This window comes from Pantherophis guttatus, chromosome 2, assembly GCF_059756535.1.
Source record: "Pantherophis guttatus breed Tessera chromosome 2, ASM5975653v1, whole genome shotgun sequence".
In the NCBI taxonomy this organism is placed as follows: Eukaryota; Metazoa; Chordata; class Lepidosauria; order Squamata; family Colubridae; genus Pantherophis; species Pantherophis guttatus.
The window spans coordinates 57324483-57351473 of NC_142064.1; the positions used below are offsets into that span (position 1 = coordinate 57324483).

The window sequence follows — 26991 nt, forward strand, 5'->3', positions numbered from 1 at the left end:
TATAATATATATATACCAGTACAGTAACGTCCATTAGGAGCCAGGACAAACCCAGGTTTACAGATGCACTTGAAACTGCCATCCTCATTAATACACATTCCATTCAAACACATGTTGGTAGTTGTACATTCATCATGGTCTGGAAAATAAAGCATTAGAGATTACAACTGAAATAATATTTAAAATTCTAAATACCAAAAGATTTGTTTTCTACTCAGAAATAGAATTCTGATCTAATGGAAACTCCTGATGCAGGACAAAAAGGTAGGGTTTTGGTTTTTTTAAACTAATTTTCCTCCTTGTGCCAATTCCATTACCCCACACCTCAAAACTTGACAGTATTCAATATATTTTTTTTAATCCATGGAGTACATCTTTATCAGGAGAATTTGCAAGCTTTTCTCAGAAAATTTGATTTTCCATTAGCAGTTAATTTGAGGAATTATAACTAAAACAAACCATTAATTCAGAGCTCACCAAAAAAGTAAAATAAAATAAGAAATGCATACCAACACAGTTTTTCCCATCAGTTGTTAGTTCAAAGCCAGCATTACAAATGCACTGGAAACTACCATCAGTGTTCACACAACGACCATTCTTACAAAGGACACCATTCTGAATACACTCATCAATGTCTGAGAAAAACAAATAAAAATAAACTTTTCAATAACCAGCTATTATTTTATCTGCAAGAGTTTTAAGACGACCTTCGTCTATAAATCATGGGAACCTAATTATTTTGTGACTCAAGAGCCAGATGTGGACAGAGGTGAGAGGTGGAACAGCAAGAAAGAAAATGAATTTGGCTAAGTATAAAATGGGTATTTAATATAAAAAACACATGTTTTAAAACCCTTAAATTTTTCAAATAAATTTATTTCTTATGTCTTCCACTTTGTCACTATCTTTAAAACCACAAATTTTAAAACCAATGACCAAAAGTTACTGGCATTAACTACAAAACTAAGCTATGACCCCAACCAAAGATTAAGACAATCAAGACTCTGTTCTCCACATATCAGTTGCCTTCTTTGCCTTAAAAATAATGTATAGTTGCATGGGATATCATTAAATTAGGATTCTTTAATTCATACCCAAATTGAGGCCCTAACTTGGATTGCTACATTTCCCCCAAAATCATTCAACTCCCAGTGGAAATAGTAGGCTAGGGGCTATTTTGAACAAGTATTCTTGTCTTGAACAGGAACTTCTGCTGAACTTTGGCAAGTATGAATTCTCCTCTGGCTATAATTTCTGGAGTAAAATAGAGAGCCAGGTTTAGAACAGTTTTTGTTCTAGTAACCATATGCTTGTATTGTATACACACCAATGAGAAATTATATTAATTGCAAACTTCCAGAATTAATCGTGACTGATGAAAAAAGAAGCTGGATATGTAAACATACAATTTATTCATTATTTTTCATTATCTAACCACAGCATTCAAGCATCAAGAGGGTTACAGCTTTTCATGTTTAAGCCTCAGAATATCCTGGATATGTCTGAGATCATATACTGAAATCTGAGCTTTCCTAATCAGCAGAATACTCTTTATCACCTGAGTTCAATAGAATCCAATATATGTTAGGAATCAATAGGCCTATGGACTATAATTTTAATGCTATCATTAGGATCAAAATGGGTCTAGAAGCTTCTTCAGATTTTTTTTAGTGCTTTTCTGGCAAACGTTAATTTGAAAAAAATGAAAACTGTGTTTGGAAAAAAAGCTCATTGAAATCTTGTTAACAAAACCAGTAACTGTTTTATTAGAACTGTACATGTGCAATGTTGGTTTACCCTTTCATGGTTCATTCTCAAAATGAGATACATGTGTGTAGGCTCACCGGAGTTAACATGATACAGTTTGTCAAATTTTGCTTCACTATACCATAAATTTAATTAAATACCTGTAAACATTAAACCATTGTCATGGTTTATTGAAGAGACAAAATAATCTTGTTTTCAGAGTTGAATAAGTATCAGACTCAAATCAAATATAAGCATACATTGAATTGATAGATTGCAAATAACATTTCCATACCAATGCAAGCCTGCTTAGTAGGTGTTCTTTGGAAACCTGTATGGCATTTGCAATAATAAGAGCCAGGTGTGTTCACACAGTCTCCATTAGAGCATGGATTTGATATACACTCATCAACATCTGTTGGCATCAGAAAAGAATGCAATCAGATTTCATAATTTATACATAGTTTTTTTTATAAAATACAGCATTTCATAAACAAATACAATTAGCTTACATCAATCACAAACTAATTCAATTCCCCATTTTAAAAATATAAGAATCACAATTCTCTAACTAAAATAAACGTAATATAAAGTATAAATCTGCTTTTTTAAAAATAGAAAATATTTAATTCCATGCAAATAAAATCTTCAAAAAGGAAATAATTAAATATAGACTTTTACATACAACTAATTAGTAACATTATTACATTCCCATTTTTTTGTTTTGACTCTAGTGATCTTGTTATAGAGATTTAAATATACTGAATTTTTTAAATATGATTAATAAACGAACCAAAATACAGTATCACAGAAGTCAAGTACAATAACATTAAAGTATTCCCTAGTCATAGGTTCTTATTCTATAGGGAAACTATTGCTCAAGTAATTGTGAGCTGCACTGTGCTTGCAGACACTTCCTTATGTTACTGTCATGTTTCCTGCTCCACTTGACTTTAAAAAAATTAAGCTGTTTTATTTTTTAAAAAAGTAAATGAAGCAACTAGCATTCTGCAGAGCAAACTGCAGTTATTAGAGAATCCAACATTTTTTTTCCCAACAGTACTTTTGCCAAGAAGCACTATGGAACAAAAAATAATGGCCCCTTAGATATTCTTTGGAAGTAAAGATTACATGTGACTAGCCCAATGCTTTGTTTGGCAGTGTGCCCATTTCTAAATTTCTGAAGTATGCTTAGAAAAAAATAGTATGTGTGTTAAGTCCAAAAAGGGGCACACTATATGCATAGTACTTTATCTCTGAATTTAACAGAAAGAATATTTTCTTTCTATTCAGATCAATGCATACAGAATAAAATCAAACATTGTCTTTAAGTAAAAAAAAAAAAAAAAACCTTTACCCAGAAAAAAATTGTATGAAATCACACTGTGTTTGACATTTTTGTAATTTCTCAACCATACTACTCAAACTACCCTATGATTGTTCAGTGTTTTCTTAACACTTTCCTCCCAAGTACTCTCTTTAATATTTTAACTTACATGGGAATTTATTACAAACTAGGTTATTTTGTTTTGTCCACAGAAGGCAGTTATTTCAGAACCAATACTTCTACGGAGAATTTATAAATGAATTCATAAATTTGTAGTTGGAAATTTGGAGCTGGTAACTGAAATATGTATTAGGAGTTGTTTCTGAGGATATTCTAATAGTTCAGTATATGCTGCTTATATGAATTTGTCAAGCGTTTGATTACCTAGATATTGCAAAGGCTTTCCTATCGTTTTTCTCTAAAAAGTCTTGAGAAGCAAAGGGCTATACTCTAATTATACTTACCTAGCAATTACATTACTAATTTATATACATTTTGTAAAAAAACAAACAAACAAACACCACCTCTCCAACAGGAAACATTTCCTTTGATTGATATGTCTTTTAAAGGCTTTATGTTGGTGAGATGAATACAAATAAAAATCATTTTATTGTTATCAGTTCATCTAAAACATATCAATCTACATTTCAGATAGATCAGAGCTTACAAAAATGCACCAGAATCAGAAACATGATATTTCTAAAAGTCTGATTTTTAAAGAAGGATATAATAAGATATATAATAAGAAAAAATATGAAATTGGAAGTTGCACTCACCAGTACAGTCTCCATTGGCATCCTGCTTATATCCCATATTGCATTCACACCGGTAACTGGAAATTGTTGGGATGCAACGCCCATTTAAGCATAAATTTGGATGATGTTTACAGATATCTATTGTCTGATTGAGTACTGCTATAAAACAACGTGAATTTTGGATTATTACCTCTAAAGTTCTTATTTTTTTAAAAAAAAAACAGTACTGTTTTTTAACATTAAATAAAAAAATATTGTGTTATTAGGTGAACTCAATGTTCTCTGAAGTCAATTGCATTGGTGGAATCTGTTTTAGAATGGAATGGAGGAAGATGCTGGAAACATTTCAAATTAAACTTGACCAGACAATAAGGGTTTCAAACAGCTCAGCCAAGGTAAGGGCTTGTTGTTTATTTCAGGAGTTCTTTTTGATGGATATAGGGTTTCCTTGTGAAAGAAAGTGGTATTGTCACAATCCTATAGAGAATTCTATTTCAAAGGAGGCTTCATGTTACGGAGGCTCCCTTTTCCTTAAAAATTGAGATTTCCTAAGGATTTCAAGAAAAGCACATGCTTGCAGAATAACAGGAGGCTACTACAAGGCTTCTTCTGTAGGAAAGCTGAGCTTCACATCTGCTGGGTGCCTCTCTCAGAAGTTGCAAAAGGAGAAAGATGAGTTGAGTACTGCTGGGTCCTGAAACTGGCTGAAGAACAGGCCAAGTCCTGCAAAGCCCTAGGTGGCTGAGTGGCTGATTAGGAAACAAGCCCAAGGCCTGGAAGCTTCAACAGCTTCGCACACATTGTAACCTCTGCAACCGGATTGAGGCTCCCTGAGTGGCTAGCTTGGGAGCAGGGAAAAGGCCTGCAGAGATCCAGTGGGCCAGGATTGGTGAGAGGGATCTATGGAGACAGCTCTGCAACATACCTGCATTCAATCATAAGGGTGAATGACAACAGGAGCACTACAGTGGGCATAACTTTGAAACCAGGTTGCAAGTAGGTTGGGGCAACTATCCTAACTTTGGTCACTAAGTGACTAGTTGCACATATGTATTTTCCTATTAGTTTTTGTTTGGTTTCTTCTTAATTTAAGCAGAATTGCAGATTTCTCTCACATAACATTGAGATTCATCATTTTTCATTCCTTACATAACTTGGTTGTACCGCAATTTTGGAACTAGAAATCAGGTTCCACTGGCATCCACCAGTGGGGACTGATGAAAGCAGTATCACAACATTGCAATACAAGAGTTGTCTGTGTTTTCCCAGATGCCCAAAAGAGGTACACCTTTCATTGGGATACTTCTTTCATTAATCTAAAGAAAGCAGCTAGAGTGTGTGGGTGTCACTGCCAGTTTCTGTTCCCTATCAAGAAGAAATTGGAAAGAGAACCCATAATGCATGAAAACATGAAAAGACCAAAAGTAGATCAATTAATGTTTTTTATCAAAAATTAGTTAGAATCAGGTGGGTTTCAGCAAGTTTTGACCAGTTCTAGAGAATCGGTAGCAGAAATTGTGAGTAGTTCGGAGAACTGGTACTAAAAATCCTGACTAACCCCCATCTATTCTCTGCCTCCCAGGTCCCAGCTGATTGGAAGGAAATGGTGATTTTGCAGTAACCTTCCTCTGCCACGCCCACCAAGCCATACCATGCCCACCAAGCCACACCCACAGAACCGGTAGTAAAAAAATTTTGAAACCCACCACTGGTTAGAATATATAATAAATTTGAAATTTTACGTAAGATTAAATTAGTCATTGGTTGTGGATATAGGCTTAAAATATAAGAAGATTTTTTAAAAAAATTGAGGATGCATAATACTGCACATATTGAATGGTTCATAAGTGCAATTGGAGTATGCTGGGAATGTAAAGCAACTTGAGAAGCAATGGAAAGAAATCACATTTACTTTTTACTGAAAAAAAAAAGTTTACATTGTTAGCCATATTTTATAAAGTAGACATAAAAAATCCTATTAGTTTTAAGCATGAACCAGAAAAGGTTTACTGTAAGAGCTTTCAGTTTTATAATTATGCAATCAAGCAACTTACTCAGTCCTGTAATGATGGGGCCATTTCCTGTGGGACCTTGGCCACCAGTTCCTATTCCTGTTCCATGCACACCTGGGGAAAACCCATTTCCACCAGGAATAGGGATGAATCCTGTTCCTGGGCCAAAGCCATTTCCTCCTGTGCCACCAGGCCTGGAACCCCCTATAACAGGAATGCCATCTATGCAAAGCCCACGATATTCATCTACAAAAATTAAAAACATTTATAATCATGTTTTCCAAAAAATGCAAATTATAAGATCACACATCTTTCAAAAAAAGCATACAGACATCAATGTACTTATTTGAAAAACAGGATTTCACGTAAGATTTACTATTCTTCACATACAAAAATGAGTAACTATTGAGTAGATAGTACTCAAGTACTTGAGTATAACATTTTATTAGATCTAGTATACATTTTATTTAGTTAACAATTTAGATTTAATTTACTATATGATAAATATTGATGATAACGGTGAACATTTAGATAAAATTTAAGTCACTTCCAATACAATCACACTCTAAGTCAACATTTCTCAGGAAATGATGTAGGCTTTTAATAAGAAAAAGATTATTCTAATCAAAGTAAATGAAATAACCAAAAGAAAAAATAAAAGCTAGTTCAAATCTACATAGATGCAGATAATAGAGGCAACATTAAAATGAAGAATATCTCTGAATTATTTCCCACATCAATATTCTCCATCAGCCACTACAAATGTTGTTGTCCTACTCAGCAAGTCAATGAGCTACTAACTGAAGATGTTGTATTTCAATTAGCTTAAAGGATAAAAGGACTTCTATATAGAACAACTCTTTAGTGCAATATAGGAAATTATCATTTCTCTATGCAGACAAGCAGCTCATATAAGTAAATTTTCTTGATGCTTTTTTATTTCAGAAACATTCTGTTGGTTGAAGCTTTCTGTATGTAACCTCACTCTTCGAGGATCCAACAGAATAAAGATATAAAAAATTGTTATCATTTTAATTTAACAATGTAATGAAATGAAAGTTGCTTCATTAAATCAAAATGATTAATAATTCCCTCAAATAAATTTTGTTTTAAAGAATTACTTCAAATAACAATAGGAAAAACTGGCTCGATCAATAACAAATCAGAAGCAGTGGGGCTTAATTTGATAAATACTTTAAAGTAAGCCTTTTCATGATTTCAGGATTGATATTAAAATGAGTTTTTCTAGTAATTTTAACAACTAAGATATTTACCAGAGCTTCTAACAGGACACATTTCTGGAATGGATCCAAGAGCCCAACACCGTCCAGACTCACAACAGCACTGCATCTTGGTAAACCTGCCTGGAAGGTCTTGTGCACAGCGACCATTCAGCAGACTGGAGAAACAAGTACCTGCTCTTTGATCTGGATATTAATTTTGAAAAATTATTAATGGAGCATTTAGTAAAAACATTTTCTTAACTATTATAAATATAATCAGTGAAACAGGCAACACTACCCTCTGCAATTTGTGACCCACCATTGTTGTGAATATAGCTAAGAACATTTGGGAAGGCCACAGAGAAAAAAAGAAAAAAGTATGCAAATAAATTTATATCTATATCACAAATCAGTCAAGTGACTCCATACTTAGGCACTACTTCAGACTTTTCCTTTTTCACTGAAACTCACAGTGGGAAGAAGAAATGATTTGTTTATTTAGTTACAGCACTTACCGGTATATAGACATCCATTTTTAACAAAGTAACCCTGAGTGATATAGAAAAGTCTTCTATTATAAATACAAATCCTCCCCCTTTTCCTCAAAAACCCCCACACAGTACTTTAAAAACTAACTAGAACCATAAAATGTATTTATTTATTTTTCAAATTTATATAGCTATCCATCTCCCAAAACAAGCAACTTTGGGCAGGGGACAATAAAGTTAAAAAACAATTCTTCACAAATAATAATAATTATTATTATTAAAAATATTAAAAACTAATGATCACTAAGTGAAATGGTGACTAGACCAAAATATGCTGAAACTTAACTATTGGGACTTCAACCATCTGGATTCAAAGCCATGAGGAAATTACTGTGAGCTGTCAAAATAACCCAATGTTATCTGGGAAATTCTGGAAGTTGAAGTCAGGGATTTTAAAGTTGTCAAGGTGAGAAATATTAGAATAGCAATTAGCAAATTAACCACATTTTATAAATTACTGATTTGTGAAAAGTGTCATAGGTTTAAATTGGCAAGTCTTGAGGGAAAAATGAGTCTGGTCAGAATAGAATATGTGTATGCTTGGATTAAAAAAGTCATCACTTTTTACCCCTCGCTTTTAATAAATTGATTCTTCACCCAATACATTTATCCTCTTCTGCCTTATTTAAATTTAGATCACAATTTAATTTTAATTTTCTAAATGAAAATCGATGGATGAGGCAGGTGCTATAGATTTATTTTCAATCAAGAAAACTATTTACAGAATAACATATTCAGATCAATCTTTAAAGAGACATTTGAATGCATCTCCATAATATTTTTAATATTAATTACATTTAATTATCTTTTTATAATTGGCATGCTAATCTACTTTTATTTTGTACATCTTTTGTTGACTTAGATTATCAAGTTTGTCAGGTGGATATTTTCAGGAATCTTGTGGCTAGAAATTAACTTGGGGTTGTGAATTTGCTACTTAGTATTTGTATCTAGGACAGTGATAGTTAACCTTTTTGGTGCCAAGTGCCCAAAGCATGCATGCGCATGAATGCATGTGCGCGTGCCTGAACACCCAAAATGCAATTTGAGTGCCCCACACACATGCGCCTCATACACGTCCCCACATGTGTGTGTCCCCCGCATATACGCCCTGGCCCCCCTACACATGTGCTTCTGCCCCCTGCACTCTGTTCTGGCTTCCAGGTTGGTACAGGAGGCTTTCCAGGCCCAAAACGGGGCACAGGGGGCCTCACACCCCATTTTGGGCCTGGAAAGTCTCCTGCACCAACCTGAAAGCCAAAACGGGCCACGTGGGACTGCGTGAGGCCCCGTGCCCCGTTTTGGCCCTGGAAAGCCTCCTGCACCAACCTGGAAGCCAAAACAGGGCGCGGGGGGGTGTCTCACACCAGGTTGGTGCCATAGGTTACGTGCAATAGGTTTGCCATCACGGATCTAGGAGATCACTTGGATGGATTAGCAGGCATTTATAAGAGAAAGTCTGTAGCACCTTTCTATAAGGCTTATGTACAAAGAAATTTCCTTGTAATAAATAATTTAATTGTGCCTTCTAAGCTCCCAGGGAAACCATGACAAATGTGGCCAGAAAGTGTATCTTTATTGTTCAGCAGAAATGTATATATAACCATATACAGTAAGATAGATGGCAGTTTCTGAGGAACAGTACCATAGAATAGTGCCTCAGAATTTACTCTGAGTTTCTGTGCCCTCTTGAAGAACTACCCCCCTTTCAGAAGAAAAGCTTTGGATTTCTTCTCTTGGCCTCCCCACTGTCTGTTTAGGATGGATGCTTGTTTACATTCATGAATTTTTCTTTTTAGTGCAGAAAATCTCATCAAGTTATTCTGAAGTCTTTGAGCTATTAACTTGATACCTAGCATATTCCCGGCTGAGTTGATTTTCTGATATAGGATAAAGAGTACAAAATGATCTCTTACAAAAAAAAGTGTAGAAAAAAGGCAAAAATACATAAGACCATAACGTTTTCTCTTCCCAAAATAATTGAGAACACAATACTGCATACCATCTGATACAATGTTCTCTGAACAAGATCTTCAGAATCAAGTAACTTCCACTGCAGAATAGGGTAAAGATTAGAAAGTTACTTGAGAGACTAGTAACAAATGAAATGAAAATAAAAAAGAAAAATCCATAGAAAGGATCTTAAAAATTGCTACTTTGGGGTATGGTAATTTACCAATGCAATGAGAGCCATCTGTGGATGTCGCAAAGCCACGTGGACATAAACAAATATAACTTCCAACTGTATTGGAACATTCACCAGCATCACAGATTCCTGGGATGAGGCTGCATTCATTAATATCTATAGATTTAAACAAATGAAGAATGATTCTCCACAAAGAATTATATTTAATTAGAATTATATTTATATTTAAATATATTTATGTTATTAAATATGATATCCATGAGTGCACTATCTTGGGCTCTATATGCAAGCTGGAATTCTGATTTGATATATATCTACAAATATTGAATTCTCCTGCACTTTTATATCTGATTTCCAGAACTAATATTAGCATATTTAAAAAGATATCAAGTAATGGGGCATACTCAATAGAGTATAGGAAATCCTATGTAATTTGTGATCTGCAACTGTAACAAAATGTCATTATACTATAGAAAATGTATATAGGATAAAGCTAAACTGTGGGGGGGGGAGATAAGACACTTCTTTAACATAAAATGGATATTAAATCTCATCAACAAAAAAGCATCTCATCTATGTAAAAATCCTACACTGATACAAAATATCTAATTATGAAAGATGATAAGCATGGGGGAAAGTCTCTTTTGTTAGAAAAAATTAAAACACAGTGCTTTGTTTCATTAGCCAGGTGTAAAAACAACAATGTGGCTGCAATTTTCAAAAGACAAGAAGGCTTTTAATAATTCAGGTAAGAGGGCAGTGTGAAATCTATTTATTTTTACTACCGGTTCTCTGGGCATGGCTTGGTGGGCATGGTGTGGCTTGGTGGGCGTTGCTGGAGAAGGATACTGCAAAATCTCCATTTCCACCCCACTCCAGGGGAAGGATACTGCAAAATCTCCATTCCCACCCTACTCTGGGGCCAGCCAGAGGTGGTATTTGCCGGTTCTCCGAACTCCTCAAAATTTCCACTACCCAGAATCTGTCAGAACCTGCTGGATTTCACCCCTGTAAGAGGGTCAAAACACTATAGCTTTCTTGAAAATAATGCCTTCATTTTATTTATATTTCTGTTCCTCTATGTTTTAAAAGATGTTTAGACTACAGAAATCCCACATGTACATATCAAAAAGATTAATGGAAGACAAAACAATGTAGTGAAGATCTGTCAAGAAAGAAGACTTATCTATGAATCTCAGAACAGAGATACATACCAAATTTCTAACAGCATTTTAAACTGAAATTTTCTGAAGAAAGTATGTCAGGGCAGCTGTTAGATTCATGTCACACTCTGTTGGCTATATCACTTTAATAAAGCACACACATTTTGGAAAATGTAGGTCAGAAGGGACCAATGTTAGAAAGGATGCTTTTGTTTAAGATGAGGTAAGAACATCACTGTTATTTCTTTCTGTAGCTGTCAAATGTTCTGTTGGACAGTCATTTTTAATACCATTACCTATATACAGAAAATGACACCTGTGCAGAATTTTCTGGAAATCTAGATTCTTCTTTTGGGGAGGGGGGGGACAGTCCTGCTGGATACTAGAAATATGCATATGTAAGTTTCATACATATTATTTTTCTGATAAGTAAGACTTCTTCTTTGTAATCAAGCTAATCAAGTAAATACTTCAGATCTCTCTAATTACTATTCTTTTACACACTGGATTATACAATATGCACATGTTGCACTCAGCAGTACAATGTACACAGCACCTCATCCCTATGCCCAAATTGATAGGACAGTACATATTTCTTATTGTATCAGATTGAAAGTATGTCCATACTTTTTTGTAAGATCCAGAACTTATATTCAATATCACTTCAGGTAGTAGAGCAGATAATGGGCATTGGTCTTACCTTAAATGCCAGATTTCTTGAGTGGGGTGACATTGTCCAGATGAGGGTTGTATCAGTCGGATCTGATGCTGGCTGAGTCATAATTTTTGACCACTCCCCTTGCTCCGCCCCTTTCATACTCAGTTTTGACGAAGGAAGGCCACCAGAAGTATCTCCAACAGGAACCACCGTTATCAGGAGGAAAGTAAATCGGTCCAACGGGACAACTGGAAAAAAACTACTGAACAAGAACAATAAACTGTACAGGCACTGAGACAGAGGGAGGGGCTGGACAATGTCACCCCACTCAAGAAATCTGGCATTTAAGGTAAGACCAATGCCCAATTTCCTTGATGAGGGTGTGACATTGTCCAGATGAGGGACATACCAAAGATTTGGCTGTCTCAAGGGCGGGATGTCGAAGGGCCTGGAGAGACCCTCGCACGATGCACCTGCTGCAAAACCTTCCTGCCAAATGACGCTTCAGCAGAAGCAAAGGTATCTATCTTGTAATGACGAATAAATGGCGAGGGGGTAGACCAGGTGGCTGCTCTACATACCTTCTCAAGGGAGGCCTGAGTCGCCCAAGCTGCTGAGGTAGCAGCACTCCTAGTGGAGTGGGCAGTAATGCTATTGGGAACAGGAATCGCCTGGGCCTGATATGCCGAGGCGATGCAAGCCCTGATCCATCTACCAATTGTGGCAGAAGAGACTTTGAGCCCTAGGGAGCCTGGCAAAAAGGAAACAAACAAAGCCTCTGACTTCCTGAAGGGAGCAGTCCTTTTGATATAAATCTTTAGGGCCCTCCGTACATCTAAGGTATGCTACCTTCGTTCCAAGGCATGAGAGGGCCGGGGACAGAAATTGGGCAAAATAACCTCTTGGGCCCTGTGAAAGGGGGAATTAACCTTGGGAATAAAGGAAGGGTCCAATCTCAAAATAACTGTGTCCGGCCGGAAAACACAGAGATCCTCCCTAACTGAGAGGGCTGCCAGCTCCGAAATGCGACGGGCTGAAGTTATGGCTATAAGGAAAACCACCTTAAGGGTGAGAAAGCGAAGGTGAACCGTGCGGAGGGGTTCAAAGGGAGTCTCAGTTAAAGCGTTAAGGACCTTGGGCAAATCCCAAGTAGAGTATCTATGAATCGAGGAGGGCCGCAAGAGCCTGGCTCCTCGCAGGAACTTTTTTATCACAGGGTGCTGAGTGAGTGGTCGGCCGGATGGACTGGACAAGGCCGTAGACAGAGTCGCCACATGTCTCTGAAGGGTACTATGGGCCAGACCACGGTCAAACCCATCTCTGAGGAACTCCAAGATCTGGGCAGGTGAGGCTGAAACAGGATCTATCTGCCGGGAACGGCACCACCTATAAAAGGCGAGCCAGGAGATATTGTAAAGTCTGACTGTGGATTTACGTCTGCAGGCTTGAACAATGTGAATCACCCTATCTGAATAATTGTCCTGCCTTAGACGGGCCCCTTCAAGCGCCATGCAGTCAGTTGGAGCCACTGAGGGTCCGGATGAAGAAGGTTCCCCTGACGCAGTACAATCTCGTCTGGTGGAATCCTCCAAGGGTGAAATGTGGAGAGACTGACCAGGTCTGCAAACCACGGACGGCGTGGCCAGTGGGGAGCCACGAGGATAATTTCTGCTCTGTCGGCGATGACCTTCCGAATCAGGGCCGGAATCAGAGGCAGCGGCGGAAAGGCGTAGTGAAGACCTGGCGGCCAGGTGAGACGGAGAGCGTTGACCCCTTCCGCCCCTGGCGTCAGGAACCTCGAGAAGAAGCGAGGAAGCTGATTGTTCAGGTGTGTGGCGAAGAGATCTATGGCTGGGATGCCGAACCTGTTGCAAATCTGATGAAATATGTCGGGATGAATCTGCCACTCGCTGTTGTCCACCTCTGTCCTGCTCAGTAAATCCGCCTGTGTGTTTTCCGACCCCGCAATGTGGTCCGCTCTGATGGAGAGGAGGTGTTGTTCTGCCCACTTGCCCAGGCGAAATGATTCCTCCATGAGGCGCTTTGAGTGGGTGCCCCCTTGATGGTTGACATGTGCCTTCGCCGCCATATTGTCTGTCAACACCAGAACATGACGGTGTTGCACAAACCGGTGAAAGTGCGTGAGAGCGAGACGAATGGCCTTCAGCTCCAGCCAGTTGATAGGGTTGGCGAGGTCTGATGCAGACCAACGGCCCTGAGCCACGTGTGATGCAAGATGAGCCCCCCATCCGTGAAGGCTGGCATCTGTAGTGAGTACAAGTCGGTCGTGATTCATGAAGAGACACCCCTTGTCGAGAGAAGGCGATGTCCACCAACCTAGCGATCGCCTGACTGAGAGTGGAACTTTGACTGTTGACATGGTGTGAGCTTGGCGTTTCTTTTGAAAAGGAAGCAGGAACCACTGCAAGTGGCGAGCGTGAAGGTGTGCCCATGGGACGATCTGGACGCAGGAGACCATCTTGCCTAAGAGCTTGGATAGAGTGGCCAATGGAACTGATGGAGTTCTGCGAATGAGAGCTACTAGGTCCCTGATGTCTGACCGTCGTTCCAAGGTTAGGTAGACGGTCCCCTGGGCTGCGTCTATGATGGCGCCAAGATGGGTGATCCTGGTGACTGGCACTAACTGACTTTTTTTGTAGTTGACCAAGAACCCATGGTCGTTCAGGGTTTGAATCGTGAGGTGTAGGTCGTGTAAGGCTTGCTCTTGAGAGTGAGCCTGAATCAGAATATTGTCCAGGTAAGCCTGGATCCTTACCGGTTGTTGTCTCAGGTGAGCCGCCACCACCGCCAGGACCTTTGTGAAGACCCTTGGTGCAGATGCCAGTCCGAAGGGAAGAGCCCAGTATTGAAAATGCTTTCCTGCATAGCTGAATCGGAGATACTGTCGATGCTTTGGCAGGATGGGAATGTGAAGATAAGCCTCCATGAGGTCTATGGAAACTAGAAAATCGTTGGGACGAATCCCTTGAAGAATAGAGGTTAGTGAACACATTTTGAATCTGCGATACACTATGTATGAGTTGAGATTTTTTAAGTCCAGAATGGCTCTCCACCCCCCTGACCGCTTTGGAACTACGAACAGGATGGAATAATACCCGTTTCCATTGATCGTGGGGGACCTCCTCTATGGCGTGAATCTGTAGTAGGTGCTGAACTGCTTGGTTCATTAACTGACGTCTGGATTCGCTTTTGGAAGTTGGACATTGAAGAAAGTGGGTTGGAGGCCTGGAGAGAAATTCCAGGGGGAGGCCGAATTTCACAACTGAAAGAACCCAAAGGTCTGAAGATGACCTTTCCCACCTGTCCGCAAAGAGGGACAGGCGACTCCCTACTGGAGGATTTGGTAGTGAGTCACTTACGACTGCGGGACTGGCGGAAACCAGAACCCCGAAAGGACCGTTTGGGCTGGAATTGTCTGCTCCTGTCCCGAAAATATTGACAGTCCGAGGATCGATAGGATCCCTGAAGATATTCCTGCCTGGAGGGGCCTCCCTGGGGGTAGGAACGAAAGTAAGGCCTTCTGTAATATGGAGAGGGTCTTCCTTCAGCCCGTTTGTATGTTGAGGGCAAAATTTTTCGCTTATCCCGTGTCTCTACAAGAAGGGGTTCAAGTGATTCCCCAAATAGTTTGTTTGCAGAATATGGAGCTGCAGCCAAGCGCCATTTGGCCTTAAGGTCAGCAGGCCATTGGCGAAGCCAGAGCATCCTGCGGGCTGAAACTGTAGAGGCTAAGGCTCTGGATGCAAATTTGGCTGAATTCAAGGTTGCATCAGCCGAAAATTGAGTGGCAGCAATGATTTTATTAATATCCTGATGAAGGCGAACCTCACTGGGGGGTACCCTTGCCTGTAACTGTTGAAGCCAAAGGATGGTAGTTCTATTAAAAAATGAGGCTGATGAAGCTGATTGAATTGCCCATGCCGAGGCCTGATGGTTCTTTTTAAACAGAAATTCTAACTTTTTGTCTTCTGGCCTTAGACCTTCAGAAGTATCCCCAGTTACGTATGAAGAAGAAGAGGAAAGGGCCGCTACAGGGCTGTCTACAGGTGGAACTTGCAAGAGTTGAGCAAACTTTGGAGCAACAGCATAATATTTCTTATCTGAACCATGTGCAGATGCCATGGTTGCAGGCCCAGCCCACTGTTTCTTTACCACGTCTATGAACAGTTGTGGAGTTGGTACATAACAAAGTTCAGGGGGGGGTTCAGAAAAAGGTCCCTGTAGTCCACCCTTTTGAGCCTCCTGCATCTCTTGAAAATATTCATCTTCCTTTAAGGCGGCTGTTAAGCGAGCCTTATGCAATAAAGACTTGAATTTATTGGGGGGAAATAATCCTGTAAAGGCAGGTTGATCTTGGATTATCCCCTCATCATCTGATAGGTCAGAATGTCTCTCTTCCTCAAACACAAAGGCTTCACTAACTCTGGAGGCTGCAGGAGAATGAGAGCCAGTAAGACTGACTGCAGGAGAAATTCTAATACGGGCAGATCGCTCTGAAATAGCAGAGCCAGAGTGGTGACCATGAATATTGGCTGCCATTCTAGAAGCAATGGCCTGTTCAATCAGAATTCTCAATCCTTCTTGCACATTTTTTAAAGGATCTTCGGGGGTTAGCACAGGCATAGAGGATTCACCTGTTGAAGCAGCTGCAGCTGCATGCCCACCAAATACAGGAGTTGCAGGGGTCATTAATTGACTTGCAAAGGGGTTTTGCAAATTGCTTTGGTCTTGTTGAAGAACATTACCCTCTCCCTCCGAAGACCAGGCCTGGCTAACAGTTGAAATGGGAGGAGGGGGGGTAGATGGGGGGGGTCCCCTTACCAGGCTCAGTTGCAGGCACTTCACTAGCTTGCTTTTCTAGAGATTTATGCCTCTTTGTTAAATCCTTCTCCTCAGGCTTAGAAAGGTGCTTACGTTTGGAAGTTGATTTCTTCCCAGTGTACATAGTATTTTCCTCCCCATGGGAAGAGCGATCTGCCATCTTTAGTATACTCACTGCGACCACGATGTCGACTGGAGAAATAGCTTTTGGTTTCAGTTTCGCCACGTGGTTGAAATTTGAGATGGCAACGACTCTGGCGTTAAGCACGATGGCTGCCAGGTCACACTTGAGCAGGAGGAAACTCTGCTCTGGAGGTATCTGTCTAGTCAAGCCTAGAAACGGACCTCCTCAGCGCCCCCACAGCCACGAAGAGAAAAAATAAAAAATACTGGCTGGAAATGCCACAGGGAGAGGCAAGAAGAAGCTTGCTGCCCCCCCCCAAACTTGCAGACTCGTTGGTGGCAAAGCGGCAAAAAACTCCTTTTAAAATTGCCGCGGCGCTTCAATTAACCGCTCTATAGCTGATCAGCGGTTTTGGGATCACTGTAGCGTGGGCGGCGGCCCGATTTGGCGATTTCCCTTAAAATTAGGGAATCGCTATTATTGTTGGTGGTATTGTGGTCTAGGGCCCCTTAAACAATCGTTGGTGGGATAGATCAAAAAAATCCCCCCCAAAAAAGACAGGAAAAAGAAAAAGGAAAAAAGTTCCCTTTTAAAATGGGGCTTTCAAAATGGCCGCCACCAGGAGCGAAGCAAAGCCTGGCAGCTTAGGACGCTCTAGCAAGGCAAAACCGGCAGGCTACAATAGAAGGGGGAAAAATATATATATATATATATATAGCCTGGTAGACCGGTACCTTAGGAAAATTTAAAGGGGAAGTAACAATTTTAAACTAGAGAAATAAAAAGGTGGTCAAAAAGACTTACAATTCTGTGATATTGAACAGACCTGGGCTGTATAGCCAGATCTGTAGGAGATGTTTCTCTCAGGCCGACTGAGTCTAAACTGGGCATGAAAGGGGCGGAGCAAGGGGAGTGGTCAAAAATTATGATTCAGCCAGCATCAAATCCGACTGATACAACCCTCATCTGGACAATGTCACACCCTCATCAAGGAAATCCATATTTCTTTGACTTGTTATGTTCACTTTGAGCACAAAAATGGTAATGGAGTATAATGAAAGCATGTATTTGAAAAAGTATTTCACGATTATTTGAGGCCAAGTAGAATAACATTTCTTCTATTTCCATTCCACCCCAAAACACAATCTATAGGAAGGTAGAGGACTACCATACTTCAATATGTATATTAATACTCAGAATTCTAATCTTCAGTAGTATTACTACAGTAATAGTATCATTTCTAAAGCAATAATACTAAAGAATACTTCAATTGTAAATCATGCATAAATTTATTAAATATAATTACATCTCTATTATAGTAGATAAGGAATTAGTACATGCTATATAAGTTGTAAAAAATAGCCATGAATGAGAAGTTCATCTCAGAAGCAAAGATTTCTTAATAAAATAGTGATGTCCCACTCCAAATTTTGACCCCACTATCCAAATTACATTTCCTTGTGTTTTGAAAATTGCAGCCATCCTTATTGATTTAAACAAAGTAGTGCATACATGCATTGTTGCTTCTGTACCTAGATGATGGAAGGAAATGCTAAGCTGCTGTAGGATTTGGAAACAAAGCTGGGAAAAAATATTTAAGTTTCTGCAGTACAAACTGCTTCTATTTCCTTCTTCAAGAAGTATGTACAATCACAATTGAATCAATGAAGTGATTCCATTAGAGTAAAAGTATAGTCTTGTTCTCCATCCGACCTTATTCTTTTATTATCTTTCTATTATTTTGTTCCTTTAAAAATGAGAAAAATCATATATAGTTAGCCAGTAATTTAACATGTGATAAAGTTCAGAAGGGATATTTTTTTTACTTAACAGTATTTTTGAACCACCACGTAGTACTAAATGCACTTAAGAATTTTAAACAATAAATTAGAAAACCAAAAAGAATTAGAAATTGTAATCTGTAATAAAAATACAATAAAAATAATAAATTAAATAACAAACATCTATATATCAAAATTAATAAGGAAAAATTCTTTAAAATAGTGTTTATACAGTTAACATCATTTAATAAAATATTAAACTCATTATAAAATGGATTATGCAAAGGATGTAAAACCAGAAAAGAACCTTGCCCCATATTCTCATAAAGCTAGCCTTCTTAATGGCTAGAATATATAGAATGGAATATATAGAAGAATGAGCAATACATATCTTATTCAAGGCAGATTCATATGGAAGATTGTTTCTATAGTTAATTTTATAGTCCATTATTGCATGAAAATAAGTTGATTTATAAATATGTAGAAGGCATGTTTAAAGTAACTTCAGACAAACATATCTTACTAGATGCACTTTTTAAATTTTATCCTTCTCTTTCAAAGGTTGCAGTGTTCATTTAAAATGTGTGATGTAGAAGTAATAAATCCATTAGCTACACTAGAAGTGGCCCCTAGCAGATGGTATGATTTTTTTATTCATCTCTACAGTACCTCCAAAGTAAATGTATATGGAACTATTTATTAAAGATTAACAAGGATACAGAAACTTTTTAACTGGAGAAAACATAGTTGTGTCATTGTTTTAAGTCCTAACAAGGCCAGGGAAGTAAGAACTGATATTTAAAGACCAGGCATCAAAAACAGGAGTAGACATAGCTATAAAACTGATTGCCAATTCCCAGCTATGGAATAAATTAATAAAAAGCCAGCCTGCCAGGAAAAACAGTTTTCCTCCTTGTAAAGTAAGGAGAAAATAAAGGAATATAAGGAAGAATGCATCTATTTGCTAAAATACTTTCATCAAATAAGTATCTAATAAGTATCTAATAAATAATTCCACCAATATACCAGAAAATTTTTGCAGATGCATGCAAATGAATAAATGTTCTTTTTTTTTTTGTTAATAGTAGAATTGGTATTATTATTAATAAAGCACTTAAAACTGTATGATCTCATGTTCAGAAGCTTCTAAAAAGCCTATTCTTATAGTTCTATGCATTAATAAAACCAGAAAAGGAGCCACCCAACATTCTGAATTTGGTTGCCCCTAGAAAACGTAACTAAAACATAACTGAAACTGCAAGCCTCCCACTTAAGAAACATGGATCATTAATATGTTAAACCTGGCATGTTGCCTAGATATGGTCTATAAGACTTTTGCCCCTTTGCAATGTTTGAACTGGCTTTGTGCACGTATCAGGAAAGGAAGGGAGTAGACAGGATTCTTGCCAGTGAGTCAGTTACATTAAGGAAAAAATAAATATTCATCTATTGACTAAATACTTCTCTCACTCTTCTCTCAATCCCTGAAAATGGGAGATCCATTTAAAAAATGACTTTTTTTAACCTCAGTCTCCAATTATGTCAATGTTATATTTTCAGATTTGTATTTTAAAGCAAATGATATTTTTGTTTGAAGAGTATAATATGCATTAAAAAGATTTTAAAAATTCTTTATTGTTTTTATTTAACATTAGGAATCCCACAATTGCTATTTTGGGTCAAATAACATGAAAATTGTAGGGTTTCCATTGTCTATGCTTTCAAAAGGCAGTATAGTGCCAACTACTATAAATTATTTTTTAAAGTTATTTCACTTACCTTCACATTTTTGAGTTGCTTCATTCTGTTTATGACCAGCAGGGCATTTGCATTCATATGATCCGACTGTATTGATGCAAGTTCCCCCCTGACAGATTCCAGGGATAGCCTGACATTCATCTATATCTGTAAATTAAGTAAAATAAACTCTAAAAATTTATCTTCCATTGTTCTTCAAAATAAGTCTTATTTGACTGCAAGACATTCTAAATAAAGGATTTTTCTGCTGGTAACAACTGGAATACAGAACTCATACAGAAATTTCTTGAAAGGTCAATGGAAAATTTCTCCCTTTTTATGATCCTGTAATTTCAGTCTGGGCAACTGGATGGAGCTAAATATTTACTGGCCAGATGCCTTTCCTGACACCATGCAGTTTGCAGCAGGTATTTTTTCCTTCTGTCCTAAAAAAGAAACATCTGCTGCTACCTAGGATTCAACTCTCAATCTTCCAAGTAGGAGGCGAGCATCTTCACCATTAGGCCACCATGCTGCCCAAGTTCTAAGAGCTGTGTTGGTACAGTGGTTAGAGTGCAGTATTGCGGGCTACTTCTGCTGATCACTGGCTGCCAGCAGTTTGACAGTTTAGGTCTCACCGGCTCAAGGTTGACTCAGCCTTCCATCCTTCCGAGGTCGGTAAAATGAGTACCCAGATTGTTGGGGGCAATATGCTGACTCTGTAAACCGCTTAGAGAGGGGCTGTAAAGCACTGTGAAGCAGTGTCTAAGTGCTATTCCTATTGCTATTACTATAAATCTTAGAAAAAATACCCTTGCAAGCTTTTTTTTTTTTTAGTTTTAGAAAATGCTATTTGTTTTAAATTTCTGTGCACATGTATCCTGAAATGTACATTTGGATGGATCCAACTCACTTTCCCTCAGTTACTATACTTTAATATTAAAGTAAACAAACTTATGTAAAATAATAATATAGAAATATTTTCAGAGATCCAACAATCTGAAAGAATATATACTGTGGAAAAAAAGATTTGGAACATCTAGCATAGCAATGAATATCAAGTTTTTAGTATATTTTTATTTATTTATTTTATTTTATTAAATTTCTATACCGCCCTTCTCCCGAAGGACTCAGGGCGGTGAACAGCCAGAAGATAAAACACAGGAAATACAAAATCTAAAATAAATTAAAACAAATTAAATAATTTATGCTGAATTTTAAAATACCCCATAATTAAACAGATTAAAAATTTATGTTTAAAATTTAAATTTAAAAGAGGAGATGATTTAGGCCAGGCCAGCTGGTATAATTGCAGCAGAAGTGGGTTCTACTTACCTTTACTACCGGTTGGCAATGGGGCCGTGCGCGTGCTTCGCTCGTTCTTCTGCGCATGCGCAGAAGTGTTTTCATGACATCAGGGTCAGTGGGTGGAGCCTCCCGCCGGTTTTACTACCGGCTCTATAGAATCAGTGCGAACTGAGGGCAACCCACCATTGAATTGCAAGAAGTATTTATGTTTTACTGAATTTATTTAAAACACTTTAACTTCTATAATGTATCATTTAGATTAAAACTGAGATAAAGCCATATTCATATCCTGTTTTCTTAAGGCTTACCATTTTAATGTATTTCCATTTTGGTGCACAGTCTAGGCTGTTTAATATGCTTCAGAGTAGATTAATAAAATTAATATACTTTCTAAGAAGAGGATTTTACACATGGAAGTAGTCTACAACAGAATTATCTGAAAAAGCTTAATAGCTCTTCAATTAATGAGTTAGTAGTTGCAACAGTAATGATTCAATAAACATTCCCTTTACCATAAAATATCTGGAAATATTGCTACCAAGGTCTTCAGAAATATGAGCAATATTGGTAATTTAATAATTAACAGTCATTGAGCACCTATGAACAGCCCCATTTTTTTCTATTGTGTCTGAAAAATGAGTGCAGTTTCATATATTCTGCATCTTGTCAAAGTTGATATTTATTTATTTATTTATTGGTTCGATTTATATGCTAATATAATAATGCAGTGGGGTAGTATCAATACCATTTGGACCATTATTTCCTTGGATTGCTTTCAGTTGTTCTATGTAGCAACAAACTGGAAACAAGATAAAATCATGAGCAAATTTCTATGATTCCAAACATGCATGCTCGTTTATCATTCAAAAACTAACAATTTATATATATCAATAAACACCAAATAGTAAATGCACAAACAGAATTTTCCTGTCACCTGAATGTTTTAATGGATGGAAAATCACTGAAATACAGGTGAAACAATCAATGGTGAAACAGCATTAAACAACAAAATGGTAAAAGGTGATGTTTGTGCATTTAAAATACTATAAAATACAATCCAGCCCAACTTGATACTAACTGAAGCATAGTATTTGTAATCATTTCAATATTTCTAATTTATTAATTAATTCTAATAACATTTTCATTTCTTAAATTATGTTCTATTTTGGACTCATGCTTCAATGGGCACTTAATACATTTAGTTAATGAGTATAAGTACATTCTTTATCTGCCACTGTTATTGTTCAATTTAGCCAAGTGTGTCAGGAAAGCACTAGCTAGTACTAACAATTTACAGATGTTTTTAAGTAGCAAATTAATGTGCAAACAGCAATATATGAACTCTCTAGTGACAATTACTTTACAAAGAAGTCCCTGTCTGACTCCCTCACAAGAAGCTGCTTCACAGTTGAATGAAATGAAGTAATTAAGCAATTAAAAGGAATTCTCCTACTTATGGCCTTGAAACAGAAATAAGCATTGCCCCCTATAGTTGGCAACGATTAGCAGAGTAAAATCTGCAAGCACCCCTTGTACTCACAGTAAACAAAAATATGCTAAGTTTCCCTTTCTCCTTGAAATAAAAATATTTTTTCCATTGAAGAAATGTTAATGATTCTCAATCTATGACCAATTATAAAAAAAAAAATTTTTTTTCTAAATGTTTTTCTAAATGAAAAAAAAAGCTTTTTTTTTCTTTTTTCTTTTTTTTTTTTTTTTGCTTTTAAAAGAAAAAAAGTCTCTGACGATTAGGCAACTCAGTTGGGATCGTCAGAGCCTTTTAAAAGCATTTTTTCTACAACCTCTTCGGCTAAAGAGGTTGTAAAAAAATGCTTTTAAAAGGCTCTGATGATCAGGCAACTCAGCTGGGATTGTCAGAGCCTTTTAAAAGCATTTTTTCTACCGAAGGCTCTGACGATCAGGCCAGTGGTGGGTTGCCCCTGGTTCGGACCAGTTCTATAGAACTAGTAGTAAAACTGGTGGGAGACTCCGCCCACTGACCCTGACGTCATCAGAAGTGATCTGCACATGTGCAGAAGGCGCACGCGCGAGCAAAACAAGCGATCCCGTTGCGAACCAGTAGAAAAGGTAAGTAGAACCACCCCTGGATCAGGCAACTCAGCTGGGATCATCAGAGCCTTCTAAAAGAATTTTAAATGCTTTTAAAAGGCTCTGACGATCCCAGCTGAGCCGTGTGATCATCAATGGCTTTTTTTTTTACTTTTAAAAGCATTTTTTCAGCCGAAGAAAAAAATGCTTTTAAAAGTAAAAAAAAAAAAAAAGCCTCTGATGATCATGCGGCTCAGCTAGGCATGGTGGGGGGGCAGGGATTTTTGTTACTGGTTCTCTGAACCACCTGCCGCCATCGCTACTGAATCGGGCAATCCGGTCCAAACCGGGAGCATTTCACCCCTGGTTTAAGCATATCCAAAATGATTGAGATAATTTCAAATACAAAAAGTTGTTTCAAACTGAAGATCATAGGTAAAACCTGAAATGGATCATTTGCATTTGAAACATTTTGAAAGTTCCTAATAATTAATATCCAAGAAAACTGTACAACTTTTTAATGTAGAAATTAAACCCGTGTCTTAATTAACAAATGTACAATACAGTACTTTTTGCTTCGTGTTTTCTTTGTAGCATGTCATTCTTTCCCAAAGACATTAATTTTATTGTAACATAATGCAACCTAGTAAGTATTGATACTTGCACAAATATTTGCTATTTTGAACATATAGTAAACAGTATACAAAAAGGAATAAATATCATCTGGGTTGGATAATTTATTCTAAGATATAGCAGGGAAACTTTTAACATTAGCAAAGTACTTTGCTCACCTTGACATGCTCCAGTGCGGATGTTTGGAATGAAACCACGACGACATGGTTGAGGTTGAGCAGGGCACATTTCACAAGGATGGCCCCATGCACGTCCAATAGTTGCACAACAAAGTGTCTTCGTGCAAACAATACCGGCTAGCTGACCTTGACACATCTGGTTGTTGACTTGAATAAAACAAGGCCCTGTTCTATAATCTGGAAATTAAAAGGAAACAGTTTAATGCACAGGCAGTGTTCCTCCATCCCATCTGTTTAAACACACAGGAATTTTCCAATCTAGTTCTGTTATCCGATGCAATAATCTGTTCCCCATTAATGCTCTTGTCCCAATAAACCACTGATCTCTAAGGTCCAAGGGCATGATTTTTAAAATATTTTTTATAACCACCAAAAATATTAAAACTGAAACTCTAGTCTTAGAGTATCTTGTTTATCTTTTCAAATAATAGAAGGATGTAATAAAAATCTCTACTATACAATATCCTATTATGAGAGACATTATACAACTGACAGTATGCCAAATTTCAGAATGCTGCTTTTTTATTATTTCAATTTACAGAAAACACACACAAATGTAAACAGATTAAAGATAATCCAGGTAAAGAAGGTATTTGAGAAAATGATCATATGCAAAAAGTTATCACTTAAGGTGGAGGGGGAACATAGTATAGCCATGTTATTCAAATATTTGCAAGACCAGAAATTTAACAAATAAACGATTATATATTTACTTCTGTAAACATTTGTTTTACAATTGTAATCAGATTATTTTAACCTTCTATCCTGTTCCTGATATTAAAAAGGAGTTAAATTCAATTAATAACTTAATTGAAATACATTCTCCTCCATAATTAGATGATGTCTGTATTCAAACCAACATGGAAATATTTCCCTGGGTGATATCTCCCATGATTAGGCTTATAATAAGCTGAAAGTCACATTATCAGATTGGATTATTCAGTCTCAATTCCCCTTTTCGGTGGTTATTCATTTTACTGAATTATACCATTTGAATAATCTTCATTTCTTTTTGAATGACTAGCTAAGCGTCAAGACTTGTAAAGTTCCATAGAAAGTCCTAGTAAACTGAGGGTGTGGATGTGATTTCCTAACATTATTCTCTTTAGCTTTTCATTTGAAAAACACTTTTAATATTATATTAAAATATACATTTTAAAAAATTAATAGATATTAAAGTTTTGTAAATGTGAATGCATCATAAAATTATACCAAAATTGAACATGTAGCCTAAAGCCTTCTCCAGGCAATATGGATAGACCAATTAGAACTTTATGGACTGAATGAGGATTGTCAATCACATGAAACACCTTTAGGCTTTCTTTCCTTCTTCAGGTACTTTGTCCTCTAATACATGAGTAAGGACAGCAATGCAAATTATAGCTGGGAACTAGTTAGAGTCTATTCCAGGTATACTAACAATTACTGTTAGTATATTTTTAACTAGACAGGGCTTTATTTAATGTAGCAGCTCCTGGTAGCACTCTTCTGTTTGTCACAAAACTTACTCTGCTGATTATCCCTGGAATCTTTGAATTTAAGGAATATGTATTTTGTCCATATGCAAAATTGATTAAAGGAAAGGACGGGTTCTGGAATTGTTTGTGTCCATCTGTCAAAATAAACAAACTACAAAGGACAAAAAGCCAGAAGAGCTGAAAAAAGGCTCCTCATCATACTAATAAATTCCAAGTCAATATATGCCAAATAAAATAAATAAATAAATAAATAAAATAAAAGCACCTACATATATATTATGAATCAGCAAGACACACATACACACACACACACGCGTTTCAAAATAATAGGACATTTCACTCTACTCAACTTGTGCAGACTAACCACTGTCTTCAGCTTTATCATAAGGAGTTGGATGGCTTTACAGAAGGTAAATAAGGAAAATTAGAGGATTATAAATAATAATTATGAATATAGATATAGAACTTGAGGAACAAAAATGTTTCAAGTTGCAAACATTAGTTTTCTAGAAATTCTAGGTTGTATCATTGTCATGTAAGGATAATTATTTTACTCATTAAACTATGTTCATATAAAATTCTTAAATATTTATTATGAAATACAGTTTCCTTAATTTTGTTAAAATATATCTTATGAACAGAAAAGTCAATAAAGGGTACTGAATATCTGTAGTATTTTAAATTCAGAAATTCCAATTATTTACTTAAAAATGATACACAGAAACACACATATAGAGTATATAAGCTCACATGCATTGGGATCTCAAGCATTGGAAAAACAAAATGATAAAGAAATATTTCACAACCTTTAATGACTGCTATTGATGTGTAGATGGTGGATTCTTTATAGTAAGATACATAACTGGGCTGAATTATATTGAGTCACAAGCAGCCAATATAAGTAAATGCCAGAAAAGGCTTACTGAAAACAAGCTAAGAAACAACTAAAGAAAAAGCTTTTGAGGGTGACATCCCAGTTATGGAATGTCTTCCCTAAAGAAATGTATCTGGCATCTCTATTACAATCTTTCTGGCACCAATTTAAAACCTTCACTTTCCCAAGCAAATTAAAATGGGAAAAAAATGCCATTACCTTTTGTTATTTTCTCATGATTTAAATGAAATTTACATCTTACAAATTTATATTTATAAAATACATTTCGTTTAAAAAGAATGTTTCCATTTTGTTCTACGTTTTATTCTAAAAAAAACCAGAATGTATGTCTTTTACACCAGGAATAGAGCTAACCACAGGCAACTGTACAATAATGAATATAAATAT

The 26991-nt window shown here is 37.0% G+C and overlaps 1 protein-coding gene across 2 annotated transcripts in view; it reads right to left on the minus strand.

The window, feature by feature from the left end:
• Window positions 1–26991, minus strand: part of FBN2 (fibrillin 2) — a 125622-nt gene that overhangs the window by 76412 nt on the left and 22219 nt on the right. Inside the window, exons 6-14 of one of the 2 annotated variants that reach the window (XM_034410004.3) lie at window positions 24211–24408; window positions 20105–20230; window positions 9788–9913; window positions 7115–7267; window positions 5883–6086; window positions 3850–3987; window positions 2042–2161; window positions 510–635; window positions 17–139 (exon numbers count right to left, since the gene is read on the minus strand). In XM_034410004.3, the coding sequence (XP_034265895.2) occupies window positions 17–139; window positions 510–635; window positions 2042–2161; window positions 3850–3987; window positions 5883–6086; window positions 7115–7267; window positions 9788–9913; window positions 20105–20230; window positions 24211–24408 (1314 nt within the window). The remainder of the gene's footprint in view (window positions 1–16; window positions 140–509; window positions 636–2041; window positions 2162–3849; window positions 3988–5882; window positions 6087–7114; window positions 7268–9787; window positions 9914–20104; window positions 20231–24210; window positions 24409–26991) is intronic. The other variant, XM_087886020.1, reaches the window with a different exon arrangement.